General features: G+C 42.6%; 1 protein-coding gene across 9 annotated transcripts in view; it reads right to left on the bottom strand.

The window, feature by feature from the left end:
- The window catches only part of HECTD4 (HECT domain E3 ubiquitin protein ligase 4), a 189,096-nt gene that overhangs the window by 32,997 nt on the left and 137,157 nt on the right, over positions 1–18,942 (bottom strand). For all 9 annotated transcript variants that reach the window (XM_055322034.1, XM_055322036.1, XM_055322035.1 and 6 more), the window contains 10 exons: positions 14,314–14,417; positions 12,359–12,520; positions 12,103–12,251; positions 11,749–11,828; positions 9,115–9,278; positions 8,233–8,470; positions 7,327–7,463; positions 6,767–6,893; positions 2,981–3,118; positions 1,291–1,427 (listed from right to left, as the gene is read on the bottom strand). In XM_055322034.1, coding sequence (XP_055178009.1) covers positions 1,291–1,427; positions 2,981–3,118; positions 6,767–6,893; positions 7,327–7,463; positions 8,233–8,470; positions 9,115–9,278; positions 11,749–11,828; positions 12,103–12,251; positions 12,359–12,520; positions 14,314–14,417 — 1,436 coding nt within the window. The remainder of the gene's footprint in view (positions 1–1,290; positions 1,428–2,980; positions 3,119–6,766; positions 6,894–7,326; positions 7,464–8,232; positions 8,471–9,114; positions 9,279–11,748; positions 11,829–12,102; positions 12,252–12,358; positions 12,521–14,313; positions 14,418–18,942) is intronic.

Here is an 18,942-nt window from a genome sequence, read left to right as displayed (position 1 = left end):
TATTTTTAAAGATTTTATTTATTCATGAGATACACACAGAGAGAGACAGAGACACAGGCAGAGGGAGAAGCAGGCTCCCTGTGGGGAGCCCGATGTGGGACCCGATCCCAGGACCCCGGGATCACAACCTGAGCCGAAGGCAGATGCTTAACCACTGAGCCAGCCAGGCGTCCCTCTATCTAGATTCTAGCTTATCTACGTGGTGATAGATCCTTTTTCATCAGAGACTCTTAGGCTTGAACTATGTGTTATCAGTTTTTCTTGCATGGGAAACATCTCAAATGCCAGCATGTGCATGCGATCTTTCGATCGCAGAGTCATCACTTTCACACAGGACACTGTTTTCAAAAGAAAGCTTTGGCTTTCCCAACACTCATCTTCTGTTCCTTCTTCCCCACTCACGGTCCCTATCCCTGCTGAGAAGCCCATGGGTTTAATACACTCATGTTGCATACTGGGAAACGGAGTCTGAGAGAACCAGTGAGATGATATGATCAAAATTAAAAAACTATTTCTTTGACTTGTGTCTGTAACAGTCATGACAAAGACAGATGATCCATTTATTAAGGACCATGGGAGAATGTCCCCGGGACTTGGGTGGGTAGAAGGTAGGGACAGTTTGAACATGGCTGACAAAATGATGGCAGAGGCAGCGTGGTCTGAAGGGGCTGACAGCACTGACTATTAAGAGCTTATCATCAGGGGATCCCTGGGTGGCGCAGCGGTTTGGCGCCTGCCTTTGGCCCAGGGTGCCATCCTGGAGACCCGGGATCGAATCCCACGTCGGGCTCCCGGTGCATGGAGCCTGCTTCTCCCTCTATGTCTCTGCCTCTCTCTCTCTCTGTGTGACTATCATAAATTAATTAATTAATTAATTTAAAAAAAAAAAAAGAGCTTATCATCAGCCCTGATCTGGGCCCATGAGAAAACCTCAGGCGAGCCATCTGGTATGAGCATTCAGCTCACTTCCCTCATCCCTAGTCTGAGGAGGAATCCATCTGCATGATTATGGGTTTTTTAAAACTTTTTTTTTTTTTTTTAATTTGAGAGAGGGAGAGAGCATGGGTCCACAAGCATGGGTGGGGGCAGGGCAGAGGGACAGGGACAAGCAAACCACGCTGAGCAGGGAGCTGGATTGGGCCTCAATCCCAAGACCCTGAGATCATGACCGGAACTGAAAGCAGACACTTATCCAACTAAGCCAACCGGGCACCCCAGCATGATTGTTTTTTAAGGCACATGGCATCTGGGCATGAAAGTTTCCATGTATATAAAAGGTTGTTTACTCACTGAATCAACATCTAAGACAACTCCATGAAGCCCAAAGGTTTTTAGCATCCCCCGGATGGCGAATTTTGGCAGAGCAGTTCCCACTGTACTGCTGGCTACATTGTTGCTGTCTGGAGAGCGGGTTACTACGGTGAGACCTGAGGAGGGCAGAGGGAGAAGGTTTTTCAGAAGCAAGTACCATTATTATTTTGGGACCCTATATTTTAGGGCTGAAAATAGCTCTATAGCATCTAACAATATCTTAGTTTAGTTGTAACTAAAAAGGTATAAAGCTCAGTCTTGAAGATTATACAACTAAATGTTGTAAGAATTACTATAATAAAAAATAAATAAGCCAACTAAAAAATTGACAAAGAATTCAAATAAACATTTCTCCAAAGGAAAATGAAGATACAGATGAAAAGTTATTCCATGTTATTAGAGAGACAGAAGACCAAGCCACAATGAGACACTACTTCACATCCACTAGGATGGCTATAATCTAAACTATAGGCCGTATTAAGTGTTGGCAAGGATGTGGAGAAACTGGAAGCTTTGTATATTTCCAGTGGGAATGTAAAATGGTGCAGTCACTTTGGAAAATCCTCCGGCAGTTCCTTAAGAAGTTCAACTTATCATAGGACCCAGCAATCCCACTCCTACATATCTACCCAAGAGAAATGAAAACACATGTCTGCACAAAAACCTGAACACAAATGTTCAGAGCAGCATTACTTCTAGTAGCCAACAGTTAGAAACAACCCAAGTGTTCATCATTTGATGAGTGGATTAAAAAAATGGGGTATTATCCACACAATGGAATATAATTTTGCCATAAAAGGAATAAAGTACTAACACATGCTACAACGTGGATGAACTTTGAAAAACTGTGCTATATGAAAGAGGCCAGACACAAAAAAGAAACCACATGTTGTATGATTCCATCTATAGGAAATGTCCAGAAGAGGCAAACCTATATCTACAAAAAGTAAATTAATGAGGCTCAAGGGAAGGAGAAACAGGAAATGACGGGGGTATAGGATTTCTTTTTGGAGGCTGAAAGTGTCCTGGAATTAGAGGCAATGGTTTGGTGGCTGTACAACTTTAAGAATATACTAAAAACTGAATTGTATACTTTGAAAGGGTGAATTTTATGGTAAGTGTAAATTATATCGAAATGTAAAATGTAAATCATATCTAAAAAAGAAAGAAAATATATATATTCCTCTGTTCCTGACATTCTCATATTTTTGTGAAAGTCTGATAATGAGTGGTTTCCATTTTTCTTTTCTGTGTTTTCATTTCCTCAAAATATGCAATAGATTTCTAATCAAAAGAATAAATGTGTTCTATTAAAATTCTAAAAAGTAGAGTGTGGTCACACATTCATGATTATAGCTCAGCAGCCACGACTAAGGCTGGTAGGCCTATCTGGAAGCCTCCACCCATGCTCCACTTCTCCCTCTGCACAGGTGCCCTGTCTCACTCTGTGCATGCTAGGGAGTTCGGGGAATGTACAGGAGGCCACCAGAGGCGAGACCAACAGGAAGCTTTAGGGCCTCACAGACGAGAGGCTGTGAGAGGTCCTGTCACTCCGAAAAAGGAGAGTCAGCCCATAGGAGCTAGCAGTTGCTCTGCTCACACTCAAGTGAAAACCCAACTTCTCATCTCATAGGAAGCTTCACAGATGAAGTAAGAGGGTAAGAAGAACCTTTTCGAACTTTATCAATTGTGAACTTGTTCGCTTCGTCTTTAATGTCTTCAATGGTAGGAAGATACAGGTCTCTTGGGATGCCACCATTCTCCTCGTAGAGAAATTCAACTGTCTGTCGGGCAATGTCCACCATGCCTAAAAAACATAACCAGGCTGGTAACTCTCCGAAGAGTACAAGGTCTTTGGATCAGCCATAACACTGAGTCATAATGAGAAAGAAAACATAAGAGAATCTCTCAAACACCAGCCATGGGAGTACATAGCCTTTTGGGGAAGGTAATTATGGGGCGTCTAGCAAGTTTAACACACTCAATGCCCTACTTGTAGGAAGTGCTCAAACTTTTCCTATAGAAACACAAGCATGAGTGTGTAAAGATATAAGTGTATAAGGATATAAGTGTATAAAGATATAAGAACACTCTTTGTAGCACTGTGGAGAAATCCCAAAATGGAAAAAATGAAGGTACTCATCAATACAGAATGGCTAAAAATCATGGGACATTATTATGTAATCATTTCAGTTGAGTCAAAAGAACCAAGTAGAGGACAAGTGGAGAGTAAGAAGTGAGGGAAAGGCTTCTTCTTACTTTGTATATTTTTGTACTGTGTGACTTTTTACAGCAAACATCTGCTGCTTCAGACAGAGCTCCACCAACTTCCCCTACTCAGTACCAGAAACTGCCATGTTCTTCCTTCCCAGGAAGAGAACACATCATTGAGTTCACCAGCAACTACCACTATTCATTAATAAATGCAGTCAAAGAATGTCCAAAGTCCTGAGGAGAGGGCACTGTGGGATGTACAGAGACATGGGAAGCAGTGTCTCCATCTGCCCAGCACTGCCTAGGCTCCCACTTGGCTTGGGAAGCCTGGGAGCATACATGGGTGTGGCCACAGGTACATTCGCAGGGGCTGATCTTCCTCACACTGCTCTCCCACTCCTTCATTTGCCAGCCTTGCTGGAGGGAGAAGGCGTGGTGATTTTCGAAGCATACTTTAGGAGGAGGGGGCTGCAATCAGACAAGGATGCCTAGAGATAGAACTGTCAGAACAGACCAGAAATGTGGCCTGATACTGGAAGATGATGGAAAAAGCATCTTTGCAACATTTTCCAAAGGAATTGGGGAGAGGAGAAAAAAATTCTCTGCTGTCTCCTTAGCAGGAATACAGGAGCATGAGGAGATTGCCGAGTTCAAGCACACTCAGCACAGGGGCAGTTTCATTAGCCTTCCTAGGGGACCTGACAACAGGAGGTTGATCCACCTCACCAAGGTGGCTCTTTGGGGACCACGAGCCGCCTGCCATTCTCTTTTTCACCTCTGCCACTGCTATATTGAAGGAGACTATATTCAAAAGGTAAATGCTTTATGCTTAAATTAATATAGTTCATATGACTAGTCACAGTACACAGACGGATCCTGAGAGAATGCCTTGGCAAGAGGCCACCTCAGGGGTAGGAGGCACTTCTGGGTGAGTCATCAGTCTGCCTCTGGCCCAGGGGCCACTTTTGGATGATCAGATTTCCTGCTGTGCTGTCTAAACCTTCCCATAATTGAACTGGGAGCAAAGGAGGAGAAGGCACACTTGGCCATAGACATTGAGGGTGGCTCTGGCATCAAAAGATACATGAAAAGAAATCCAAATTGAAGCAGAACTGATGTCAAAATGAAGGCATAGCAACCAGTGATCGTACTCAAGAGCTTTCCATCTGCACACTGTAAATTTTATCCCCTTTCTGACTCTCTCCAAAGTACTAAGAGGCACTAGTCCCCTGGGGGCTTCACTGTTCTGAGTGTAAGCCAGCTGTCACTAAGCTCCAGATATTCACTTAAATAGCAGGTTGCCAAAGAAGCCACACTAGATCAGGCTGGCCTAGCTACATATGCTGTGGCCTCTCGATGTACTGCACAACCCCGATCACATGCCATCTGCTGTTGATCACTGAATGTTTCCCTAGCCAGGGGCCCGACACCTGGGAGGTGCTTGCTGACTGCAGGGATGGGTAAGTGGATGAATGGATGGCTGAACAGATGCCACTGAATTGAAGCCCTCCCAACACTGAAATCAATGCTGCATAGGTGCTTCGAGGCAGTGCATCTGGCATTACATGTATTAAGTGAGAGTCATTTGTGCATGAGAGAAGATCGGTTCTGCACTCTGACAAACCACATAAGGGTATTTCAGCTCTGATGTTGAAAACAAATGGGGAAGAGCAAATTCTCTTTTTTCTCTGGGATCGACTACACTGAATTATGTTGCTCCTTTGTTTACCACCTCCCAGTGGCTTCCCATCTTGCAGAGAATAAAATCCAAAGTCCTCATGTACCCAATGCTTATCCCTGCCCCTTGCCTCGTGTCCTGCTGCCTTTCCCTCATGCTCTCCTATTCAGCTACACCTGCTTGGCTTTTTTGCTGGTCGCCCAACCACCCAAGTGCACTCCTGCCAAGGGACTTCCTAATGTTGCTCCCTCTGCCTCAACCTGAGTAAAGGAGAATTACTAATGATCTGCCCCAGAATTGGGCTGGCAGCCAGAATCTGATAAAAGCAGGAAGCAATCCCACCATGTCATGGGAGGTGTGACATGGTTAGGGTTAAACAAGGTTAAGTTTAAACAAGACCATTCCACTGTCATAGGTCTTAGCTTTGGGGAGAGATGGCATGAAAGGAAATAAGTAAATAAAAACAAGCTTTACACATACTGATCAAGTCCTGGTGCCAACATGGGAAAAAAAGTAATACTGGAAATCTGGGACTCAATATAAATTGGCCAAAAAACAAAGGTCATGTGGGGGCTTTGCTCTTTATTGGTCCTAATCTCCAAACAAGCTAAAAGAGGAGCAATGCTGCTGACAGGACAAAAATGAAACCTCTTATACCATCCCTGAGAACACCATGTCGGGGGAAGAAAAGCAGGTATTTTCACAAGATGAGGAAAATCCTCAAAACAGAAATCAGCTGCCTGCACTCAAGACTCACTAACAAGGGGGCCTAGGTGGCTCAGTTGGTTAAGTGTCTGCCTTTGGCTCAGGTCATGATCCTGGGGTCCTGGGATTAAGCCCCACATCAGGCTCCCTGCTCAGCAGGGAGTCTATTTCTCCCTCTATCTGCTCATGCTCTCTTTCTCTCTCTCTCAAATAAAGAAAATCTTAAAAAAAAAAAACCAAACAAACAAACAAACAAAAACCCACTAACAGTCCACCATCTGGGGTCAAACTTTGCATTATTCTTTGCTAGAGGAATCATGCTAGTGGAAGAAAAAATCCCACCATCACTGTTAACATGGTGGCATCTAGAACTATATTAACTGAACACTACTATGTGCCAGGCACTGTTCCTAGGACCTTTACCTGTATTAAAGTACTTATTTTTCATACCCATATAAGGCGGTCACCAACACTGATTCCATTTTAAAGGCTAGTAAAGACCAGAAAGGTTAAGTAACTGTCCTCAGGTCATACAGACAGTAAGTAGCATAGCTGTGACTTGAGAGCCCAAATTATTTAACCATCAGGCCATTCAACTTTCCAGTGGTTGCAGTACAACCATTTCAGTAGCCCATCAACCCAAACGTGGAGTTAGGTTGACAAGCAAAAGTCTGGCAATGAAAGCTGAAGACCACAGAGTTCAGTAAAAGCCTGGCTTTTACTGAAAAGTAAAGGACACGGCTAAGTCTGGCCTGACTCTAGGGGAGCCCTTCTTTTCTGATTTACATCTGAGTTTCAATATAAGCATAGCTCTTCAAGTTATGAAGTAGCTCCCAAGAAAAGTGTAAAGCACCAGACCTAGTTGTAAAGCACCCTTTATCTGGTCCAGGCCCGATTTCCGCTCTGCCTCATTGCGGAAGCGTCTTCGGATAGTAGGAAACACCTTGGTCTCCCATGCTTTCACCAGCAGGGCGTAGTGGTCCTCCTGGAAGGAGAAGGCAAATGCATGAACGGAGAAGGAGTGCTTTGTGTGGTCGGCAGCCCTTCTCTGACCTATAGCTCTCCTATAGCTCTCAGAAACACATCCTCAGATATCAGGGCAGGCAATAGCCAGACTGTGGCAAGCCCTTTCTTTCCTTCTAAAGCTAAATAAGCACTCCACACAGCCCCCAACCTTCCTGCTGAATCACTAAAGGTACTGCATTTTTCCCACACTCAGATCAGTACCAGGCAGACGAGTCCAGCAGATATTGCTACTGATATGTGGTTTGAAAGATGAATGTTCCAGAGCTACCATTCAAACACAGTGACTATAACTAGAAGTGTAACCATTCCAGCTTTGCACCCTCAGATCAAAATCATTCCTGGTGGCTCGTCCCTGTCACCAGGGAGCTGTGCAAGCACTGTGGACCTCATACCTGGGGGACATCGTCCTCGTCCTCGTCATCACTTTCGTCGTCTGCGATGGGAGGTGGGTGGGGGTCTGGGCCCGAGGTTATGAAATTCTCATAGCTGAGTTCTACTTTGTAATGACAGGAAGTGTCACTGTCATATTCTGCAACAGAGCACAGTGACAGTGAATTCTAGGCAAGAGAAGGCCAGGAAAACCATGAAGTTCTCCCCCTTAGACCAGAATCTATTTGTGTGAAAGACTCCTAGCACTTTGAAGGATTTTGAAGTGCAGAGCCATGGGATAACAATCATGTATCATTCTCCTGAAACCTAAAGTCCTTTTTATGGATATGATTCATTTAATTCAGAGAAGAATTAGGAAAAGTTCTTCATCAGGCAGAGTCTTAGAACAGTTTGCAAACCAATATCCCAAGGGCCAGTTAAAGTCTGCACACATCTTTAGTTTAGGAAGCTTGGTTTTATTCAATTATGAAGTTTTTCAAATAATTAGGAAAGCTTTTTTAGTGCATACCTAATACCTACCACCTAGATTCCACAGTGTTTTGTTATTCTTTCATGACCTCAGGTTTTTTTTTAATGACCTCAGTTTTAAAATAATTTTAAAAATTAATATTTTAAAAACAAGATTTCATATAAAATTCTGAGGTTTTTAGCTATCTTATAAAAAGCGATGGTCTTTCAGGCTTGCATTTCCATGTGGCAATATTTTGCTCACACTGAGTAATGGCAGGCTTCCTGTATGTGGGGAATGCACTTTCTGCTCTGCCACACTTCTGCTCCCCAATTTCTTTGCACCAGGCCCATTACTCCACAGCCATGGGCACTACAGTATGCCTAAGTTGGATGGCCTTCTGAATTAGCAGCATCTGCATTCCCAGGAAGCAGTGGGGCCCTGCGAGGAGGCAGCTTACGTTGCTGAGCAGTAGCCACAGCAGCAATGCGGCAAGGCGGCCCATGAGTGCCCGGGTCTGAAGCAATGCTGGTGCCGGCGTCGTTGTCACTATCGGATGCCATGGCAAAGGGCAGCGCCTCAAAGTTAGCACTGATCTCTTCTGCCAGATCGGTGCACAGGTCGGCGGCGTTACGGTGGGCCTGCCCTTCAGCATAGGCGAATGGGCGGGAGCCAAAGTTAGCACGAGTCTTGGTGTTCTGGGAAGGTAATCAAGTAAAGGATTTGAGAGGGGCTAGGTTTGTTTATTCATTTATTTAGCACTCCAAGGTGAATGTTATTCAACATCAAACCAGAAGAAGGCCCCAGCTCTGGGAAAGCATTGGAACAAGGCAGAGTGGCTCATGTAACTGAGAGCCCTGGCGCTGAGACAGAGCTCTGCACAGGCCAGCCCGCCTCCCCTCCCCTCCATCTCACTCTCCCAACCCTTTGCTACTCGGACAGTGACCTTTCCTATTTCTAACACTGTTCCTTTCTGCCTGATGCCACTACACAAGCTGCTCCCCCTTCACTGAGGACATTCTTCTCCAATTTTGCCAAGTTGAGACCAGTTAATAGTCTAGACCTGGCTCAAGCATTGCTTCTTCAAGGTAATGGGGACATGGGTCAGATCTGTTTCCATAAAGTCTATGGTTTGCAATCATACTGAGAAGCTTAATTTTATTGTCAGTTTAGCCACAGGATACCAGACTAAACATTATGGGGTGTGTCTGGAACAGTGCCTCCAGGTGAGATCAGCATTTGAATGGTAGATTCAGTTGAGTAGACTGCCCTCCCCAGCAAGGTTGAGCATTATCCAAATTACTAAGGAGAATTTGTTTTCCTTCCCAGTAAGATAACCTACCTTCTTCTGAATGTGAACCACAGGCCACATCCCACCAGAGACATCTTCAAGATATGGGGACAGACGCTGCCCACAGTATGTGAAGTACACTCGGCCCTTGGCTGGCTGCCCTGGAGGAGGTGGGGTCCCCTCGCTTCTCTCCCAGCCAATTCCTGCCACGTCACCTATGGCAGAGAACAGGAAGGAAACATTTTGTTTTCCCCTTTACTGATTACTAAATAAACTTCCAAACTGCAACCAGTGTGATGGAGCCACATATCCCTGACCCTCTTTATTTTTGCCATTGTTTACATCCTGAAAAAGATATGAAGTTATGTATTATACTTGAGTATAAATACAAAAGAAATAATTTTAAAAAGAGAAGTCAAACTATTCAGAAGAAAATGCCTAGGGACGCCTGGGGGTTCAGCGGTTGAACGTCTGCCTTCAGCTCAGGGCGTGATCCTGGGATCCGGGATCAAGTCCCACATCAGGCTCCCTGCATGGAGCCTGCTTCTCCCTCTGGCTATATCTCTGCCTCTCTCTCTGTGTCGCTCATGAATAAATAAACTTAAAAATGCTTAAAAAAGAGAAAAAAGAAGAAAATACCTAGTGTCTAAGTCAGTTACCACAATTACACATTAAATTTAGCCTTTATTTTCCTGGAAGCCAAGACAAAAAGGGAAAACAATGGGTAGGATTTTTTTTTAAAATAGAGAAATACAAGTTTTTCTCTTTGACACATGTAAAATTACTTACGGCACAAAGGTAAAAAGGCAGTATTTTCTCAGTAAGTTTGCAGAAGATTTAGAAATGGTTTTAATAATATAAAACCCAACCCACAACATAAGCTAGAGGTATATTGTTAAATCACATTATGTCCCACCTGCTACTTTTATGTATCTAAGGCATTTCTGTGAGAAGCTAAGACAAGCCAAGCTGCTTTCATATGAGTCAACTGAAGAGGGCATAGTAGCTCAGAGACCAAGAGGAGCATGTCTACCACATCAGCAGTCACACACTGGCTGCTTCAGGCACGCTGCTTGCATAGGTAGCTGTATAATTAGTCTCTTATTGTGAACTCTCCAGAAAGTGCATGAAGTTCTACGATTCTGCTTTTGATTATAGAGTCTCCTATGCTTCAGATACCACTAGGATGGGCTTCCCAAAGGCTGAAGACTTGTCACTATTTATGTCACTATGGCCATGGCATCTCCAGGGCCCAGGAAAGTACCCAGCACACAGGAGATGTCCAGGAAGTATCTGCTGATGAAGACACCAGAAGTGTTGGTACAGAGGTTGAGATTCAGTTGTAAAAAATGAGTTCTTGATTCCTACGCAGACACATTTCTCTAGGAAGAGGATGGCGTGTTTGCTTGTGGTCCAGTCCCAGACTTTCTCAAACAACAAAATGTGATCAAACACAACAAATGAGGGCAACACATAAAAACTCTGTCTATGGTTGCCATGTGTTCCCCCAAAACACTTTGTGCCTAAAACACTTAAGTATTCAGCTGAAATGTCCAAGTTCTCCAGGAAGTGAAAGAGAAGTAACTGCCAGGAAATTATCTCTAAGTCATAACTTGACCATAACTGAAAACACTACACTCCCTAAAAGGTGCAATGTTAACAAGCAGCTTCCTAAGTGATGGCAAAATGATCCCAGCTGGCTGTGTGAGGTTACCTGATGGACAGGGTGAATTATTATGCCCCGTCTGGGCAGCCCAGACCACCCACCACACAGAACAATATCTGCTTCATCAGAGACGACGCTAAGATGTACTATCTGAAAATAAGTAGCCAACATGTCTGGGGGTTTCTAACAGCAAGAGGACAATACCTACATCCTGCTCCTCTGGTGAAACAGGTAGGACTGATCCTAATTTGTCTACACAGAGCAAGATACTTATATGGAGGCTAAAAAGGAAAGGGGGATCCCTGGGTGGCGCAGCGGTTTGGCGCCTGCCTTTGGCCCAGGGCGCGATCCTGGAGACCCAGGATCGAATCCCACGTCGGGCTCCTGGTGCATGGAGCCTGCTTCTCCCTCTGCCTATGTCTCTGCCTCTCTCTCTCTCTGTGACTATCATAAAAAAAAAAAAAAAATTAAAAATTAAAAAAAATAAAAAGGAAAGGGAAAAGGATTTTTAGTGTTGTTGTTGTCTTAATTGAATTGATGATCTCTGTGACTGAAATTTCTGGGCAAATTTGATGAAGCAGGACCAGATGTTTAGGCTCCCAAGAACCAAGTCCACAATACATCACCTACATAACACATTCTATGAGTGCCTCAGGGCAAGTGGGAGAGCTCCTCTTTTATTTTTCCCCCTTTTTGGAATCTATTTATCTGCTCATCAATGAAAAGTTGACAGAAGGCTAAACTTCAAAGAAGCAAAATCTCAGGTTTTTCTAATGAGGGAGGAATGAAAGCAAATGTGACTCCTACCCTACCAATTGAAGGGTTCTCAATGATAAGGGCCTCACGAAAGGAGTGGTTTGGTGTAAACTAGCAGACAGCAGTGACCTACTTGGCTTTCACTAGAAGACAAATTGCCCATTTCCAGTTGCTAAGTTTCTTTACTTTTAACATATTTAGACAAAATGTGGAAACAACAAATACATAGGGTAAAAAAAAAAAAAAGCTCCCGCTGCACTCACCAGGAGAGAGAGTCACGTCCAAGCGCACGCTCTTCCACTGTAATAAACTGGAGCCATTGTAGTGCACAGCTCGGCCATTGCTATGAAAAAAAGCAAAGTCAAAGACAAGGCTGACTGACCAACACAGAGGCAGTTAAGTAGTGAACAGGCCTGAGGGCTTCAGCAGCACCAGAGTAATTAGAAGAGAAATCCTAAGAGCGGTTCTCTTTGTCTAAATTTGAATATATTTCCAACTGGTGTTTTATACATCTTTGGAGATTGAGATTATAATAATATTATTTTAGCATTAGAACACCCACCCCCACTATTTTTTTTTTTTTTTTTTTGGTAGTAACAGCAATAGTAGCCACTTACTTATGGAAAAGACAAGTGCCCACTGGATTGGTCCAAGCCCCATCTCGTTTCTCTGCTTCTGTGGCAAAGCCAAAGGAGACTATTGGTCCAGTGTCATCATCAGTATCTCCATAGGAAACAATTTCAATTTCCCAGTAAAAAGATGGGGCCTGAGGAAACACCAGAAGTGGGCAATCAGAGGGCTCCTCTCGGGCCCTTAGAACTTGCTTTGTCTTTCAAAGACGAAGGAAAGAGGCAAGAGACTGTGATTTCTCACCTGAACTGGCAGTGCCGAGGTGGCATAGATAAATGTGCCCCGGGGAAGACCACCCCCAGCGCTGGGGTCAGCCAGGAAGGTGACAGAAGTAAGATGCGATGAGAACATGCAGGCTCGGACAGGCGGGAACACTCGCGAGGGGCTCCAAGTGATCTCTTTGGGCTACAATGGGGAGAAAGTGCCTTGTTCAATACAACTGCAAACACTAATCTCTTTACAGTCTCGAAAAATTTTTATCTAGTGGTATTATAAAATAGGTACATCTTTTATTTAAGAACATACCTTGTATTTCCAAAGTAAACTTTATTTTTAAAAAGGCAGTCTCTAGGCCCAGCATTGCTCTCTAGAACCAATCATTCTGATACTTACCTCTATTCTCCTCCTAAGCTTATAATGCCATTTTTAGTTTTCCTTTAGGACATCACTTAACTTGTGTGATGACAAATGAGGTTCAATTCCTACAGCTCTCCTCCTTACACACATGCAGCATGGACCCTCAGCCCCTCATCCTGGCTGTGTAATTAGAGGCCACGTTTCAGACCCATCAGTGGGCAGAATTTATAATCCTGTGACTTACTATTCAGCTCGACATCAAGAAAGAGTAATATTACATTTCATTTTTTAACTTAATTGCTTCATTTTTTTCACTTATGTAATTTTAATAAATCTAATCATAAGGTTCATGCTTCTCTGTCAATAAAAGCATATTTTTTTAGCCCATTAATTTCGTTTTTATCCAGAGGACTGAAAGATCCATGTGATGATTAGCTCCAAGGACATCCATCAGATCACTGCTATGGTGGGAATGGGAGATGACACAAATGGGCATCAAGGAAAGCCTAAGTAGGGAAACTGAGGCTCAAGTGTACACCGGACCATGAAATTTCTATTGGTCAACATGGAAAGGCATTCATCATCTATGGAGGCAGAGTAGCTAGATGCAAAACAGAGATCCGTTGTCATGGAAAAAGTACAGGTGATCCAGCTTGCTGACACACTAACAATGCTAAATGGAGATGTTGAGACTTCAGGTGACATTTTGTCTCATATAATTTTATTTTGAAAGTTTCAAACCTACCGAAAAACTGTAAGAAAATGGCAATTTTTATACACTCTCAACTAAAGGCACTGAGTTTTTGAGATACAAATCACATAACACACACCCATTTAAAATGTATAATTCAATGGTTTTTGTATACGAAGAATTGTGTGACCAACACCACTGTAAAGTTTTAGAGTGTTTTTGTCCCCCTTAAGCATCTACCCCTTAAGCAGTCACTCCTTATCCCCTGTACCCCTGCAGTCCCTGGCAACCACTCATCAGCTTCCTGTCTCTAGATCTGCCTGTTTTGGACACTTTAAGTAAGTGACATTCCATAATATGTGGTCTTTTGTGACTGGCTTCTTTCACTTAACATAATTTCAGGGTTTATCCATATTGTCACATGGATCACTACTTCCTCACTTTTTAAGGCTGAATAACATTCCATTTTATGGGGATACACCCTATTTTATGAATTTATTTGTCAGGTTATAAACATTTAGGTTGTTTCCACTTTTTGGTTATTACAAATAAGCTGCTAAGAACATTCACAGAGGTGCCAATTCTGAACACTTTGCCACCTTTGCTTTTTAATCACCTCTCAGTCTCTATTCATACCCGTATCATTATAAGATGGACTACAGATCTAAAATTCTGAAAGTTCTTTTCCGTTATTGATAGAGTAAGAAATTATTTACAAATGAATGAGTTCTGCTCCTTTGTTGTCATCATTCATTATTCAGAATGTCAAATCAATGTACTCTGACATTCAAAGATGATAGCATGTCATTAGGGTGTGCACCTCCAAATGGATTTGCAAATGCTCACGCTAGTTACTAAGGTGCCACTTGGCATTCTCTAATACAGCATGCTGCAAATGGGCAGGCAGTGGTACGCATGGCGTGGGGCTCACCTGTCTCCGGTCAGCCTGCAGCGGAGGTGGTGGCGGCCGAGCACAGTCACGGTAGAGCATTCGCAGCCGTTCACACTGCACCTCCACAACTGCCAGTCGCTCCCCTGGGAGGGGATACATCAAACAAGTGAAAATAAGTCCCAAAAGCCCCAAGAGAGCTCCAGCTCTTCTTGAGGAGCATCAAAGCAATAAATTGCTTCAGAGAGTATTCAAATTCTTACCAAAAAAGCAAACAGATTGAGGTATGTCTACTACACATAGCAGCACAGCAATGTGGTCAAGTGCATGAGTTCTGAAGTGGGATTGCCTGGATTTAGAATCTGGCTTCTTTACTCAATATTTACCATCTCACTTATAATATGAGAGTAACAATAGCACCTGTTCAAGGTCCTGAATATGAAATGAAGTAACACAAGTGGAGCTTTTAGCTAAGTCCCTGGGCGAACACTCAATAAATGGAAGCTATTATTCTCATCATTGAAACTGATTTTTTAAAACTATCTATTTAACATCTCCTAAGAAAGGTACAGTGCTAGATGCTGGAGAATACAAAGATACATGAGCTCCTATTCTGGGAGGACAGATGAGATGTGTACATGCATTCACATGTACAAAAAAGAACATTAAGGACGACTGGGTGGCTCAGCAGTTGAGAGTCTGCCTTTGGCTCAGGGCATGATCCTGCGGTCCCGGGATCGAGTTTCATATCGAGCTCCTTGCAGGGAGCTTCTCCCTCTGCCTGTGCCTCTGCTTCCCTCTCTCTGTGTCTCTCATGAATAAATAAAATCTTAAAAAAAAAAAAAAAAAAGGAAACGAAAACGAAAAAGAGAAAGAAAGAATGTGGTACAAGGCTACAGTATGGGTCTTTTAGATAGGATCCAAGCACAAACACAGGCATAGAGGAGCAGCTGACGACTTCATTCCAGGACCCAGGAAGGCTTCATAAAAACAGACTTGAATTAGATCTTAGAAAAGGTAGGGTTTCAATAAGCAGAGAAGGAAGGGAACTCCAGGTGGTTTGGCAATATGAGCAATGGTCTAGGAGAGTCAAGAGTCAGGGGTCTTGGCAGTACCTCAATCAACACACAAAAATTAACTCAAAATGGATCAGTGACCTGAAAAAGTGTTACAGCTAAAACTATAAAACTTTTAGAATAATGGTGTAAATTTTCATGACTTCGGATTATGCCATGGTTTAAGATATGACACCAAAAGTAAAAACAACAAAAGAAAAAAGAGATAAATTGGACTTTACCAAAATGAAACAGGTTTGTGTTTCAAAGGGCACTACTGAGGAAGTGAAAACACAACCCCCCCCCCAAAAAAGAAGAAAACACAACCCACAGAATGGGAGAAAAGATTTATGTACTACCCAATCAGGGACTAGTATAGCTAAAATTACAAAGAACTCTTACAATTGGGGTGCTTGGGTAGCTTAGTTAAGCGTCCAACTCTCATTCTCTCTTCCTCCATCCCTCCTCCTGCTCACATGTGCATGAATGAATGAATGAATGAATGAATAAAATCTTAAAAAAAATAAAGAACTCTTATAATTTTTAAAAAATTTTCTTTATTTGAGAGAGAGAGCAAGAAAAAGCACGCACATGAGTGGGAGGAGGGGCAGAAGGAGAGGGAGAAACAGACTCCACTGAGCAGGGAGCCAAACACGGGGCTCAATCCCAGCACCCTGAGATCACTACCTGAATCAAAGGCAGACACTTAACTGACTGAGCCACGTAGGCACCCTAGAACTCTTATAACAATAAGATGACAACCCAATTAAGATGGGCAAGGGATTCAAATAGACATCTCTCCAAAGAAGATAAACGACCAATAAGTACATGAATGTATGCTCAACATCATTAGTCATTAGGAAAACACAAATCAAAACCACAGTGAAATACTACTTCCCACCTACTAGGATAACTATAATCAAAAAGACAACACTAGTGCTGATGAGGATGTGGAGTAAATAGGACCCCCATTCACTGCTGGTTGCAGTGTAAAATGGTGCAGCTGCTGTGGAAAACAATTTTTCAAAAAAGCAAGCAGTTCCTCAAAATTTAAACACAGGATTACTATATGACCCAGCAATGCCACTCCTACATATGCCCAAGAGAACTGAAAACATTTGTCCACATAAGTGCTTATATATGCATATTAACAGCACCATTATTGGTAATAGCCAAAAAGCACAAACAAGTATCAATAAATTCATCAATAGGGATGCCTGGGTGGCTCAGTGGTTTGAGCGTCTGCCTTTGGCCCAGGGTGTGATCCTGGAGTCCCAGGATTGAGTCTCATGTTAGGCTCCCTTCATGGAGCCTGCTTCTCTCTCTGTCTGTATCTCTGCATCTCTCTCTGTGTCTCTCATGAATAAATGAATAAAATATTTAAAATAAACAAACAAATAAATAAATTCATCAATAAATAAAATGCAGTTTATGCACACAAGGGAATCATATTCAACCATAACATGGTTATGGGAAGTACTGACCCATGTTATAACATGGATGAACCTTGAAAACATTATGTTAAGTAGAAGCCAGACAAAATAGGACAACTATTGCAGGATTCTGTTGATATGAAATACCCAGGATATGTAAATCCAGAGAGACAGAAAATAGATTAGAGGTTCCCAGAAGCTGAGGGAAGGATAATGGGGAGTTAATGTTTAATTGGTACTGAGTTTCTGGTTGGAATGATGAAAAAGTTCTGGAAATATATAGTGGTAATGATTGCATAACTCTGTGAATATACTAAAACCCAAAGTGTGCACTTTAAAATGGTAAATTTTATGGTATGTGAATTATACCTGAATTCACATGCTATGTGAAAAAGGTCTTAGGAAAATAAAATATAGTTCAATAAAAGTAAAGCACAGAGTTTGTTTAGGATATTGAGAAATTTATTGACTTATACCACATCTACACCTACAGACACCTAGACACCTAATATAATCCAAGGATATGGATTAGAAGCCAACAGGAAAGAGGAGGAAAATATAAAATGGACTCAAAGTAAGGGGACCCTGGGCGGCTCAGTTGGTAAAGCGTCTGTTTTCAGGTCAGGTCATGATCTCTGGTCCTGGGATCAGGATCGAGCCCTGAATCAGGCTCCCTGCTCCTTGGGAAGCCTGCTTCTCCCCTAGTTGTCTCTCCCCCTGCTTATGCTTGCATTCTCTTTCTCTCTCTCTCTCTCTCTCTCTCTCAAATAAATAAAATATTTTTTTAAAAAAAGTTTATTCCAAGAGAATTTATACATAGAATACTGGATGATCCAATGACCCAGTGAGTAACATGTACAACAATGTCCTTTCCATCAAGCAGTAACCAATGTCACGGAGATATTTCAGTGGGATTGGCTAGAATCATATCAAATAAGGGAAAAGCAATTCTTAGGGTTAGAATGGGGGTTATCTGGCAGAAGTGAAGCATATCTGACATGAGCAGGCTTAACACAAGAGGAGATTTTACAGGATCTAGGGTGAGAGTAAAAAGTTCCTATACTTCCAATTAAGGAAAGGTAAAACTGACTGTACTCTGGCCAGAGCAACAATTAACAGCTGTGAACTGGCTGTGAACTCATTCCAGTCTGTAAATGACAACTCCACAGGAGTAAGGATGCTTAGGAAAGGCGGCATCTCAGTGATAGCTTCATGCACTTGACAGTCTCTCAAAGCAGGGTTTCAGGAAGCCAACAGTGATGACAATGTGGAAAGACAAGGTACAGGAAGGAAAAGTTTGGAGCATAATGTAGATGTTTAAATACGAGAGAAAAGGCACCTGACTTAGGAAGCTGGTAGTGGAAATGAGCAGAAAAGGGATAGATTTCAGAAGCATTTCAAAGGAAGATTAGAACATGGCAAATGGCTGGATGTGTAAGGATAGGAAGGAGGTGCCTGTCATATTTAACTCAGTATCTGAGAGTCAGAAATAGTCTGAGTATGACCTAAAACAGGGAGGTCAGAAAGGAGAACTGACTCCAGAGGAAATAATGACTCTGGTTTTAAATGTGGAGTATTCGTGAGGCTGGTAATCCTAAAAGCTACAGAGCCAAGAGGCCTGACTAGCAAGAGAGAGACTGCCCATAACAGAAGCATGGAAAGCACTAGGGACGAGAGACAAGCAAAGAAGGTGGGTCAACAAAGCTTAGAGCAGTTTCTTTGAGTGAGGTCTGGGCCCCTCCTAGCACAACTGCCCAGGCCTACTTTCAACTGAATATTCTGACTTTTGGGGGGAACTTGGAAAGCATTTTAAACAGGCTTCCGAGGGAGACTTGTGAATTTTCCAAGTTTGAGAAGAACCTCTCTGGCTCAGGGAATGTGAATATTTAGAAAGTAGGGAGTAGGAAAAGAAAAAAAAAAACAGCTGGACTAGACAGGTTCTGGCTTCTATAAAAAAATACAGTTGGGAATTTTTTTGTTTTGTTTTGTTTCTACATGTCTTTTCTTCAGTATTAAAATCTGTTTCTTATGCTATTTCAACCAAGGGATCCAGTGACCTTCACAGAAACATTTCTCATGGGGAAAAGCTCTGTGATGTAGTGCTATCTTCCCAGGCCAAATGGAATTAGGTATTCTTTTCCCTGGATTAGAGAAACTATAATAGTGAGATAGGAGTAAGTCAA

The sequence above is a fragment of the Nyctereutes procyonoides genome, unplaced genomic scaffold (genome assembly GCF_905146905.1).
Source record: "Nyctereutes procyonoides isolate TBG_1078 unplaced genomic scaffold, NYPRO_anot_genome, whole genome shotgun sequence".
Classification (NCBI taxonomy): Eukaryota; Metazoa; Chordata; class Mammalia; order Carnivora; family Canidae; genus Nyctereutes; species Nyctereutes procyonoides.
This window is presented reverse-complemented; position numbering and strand designations above follow the sequence as displayed.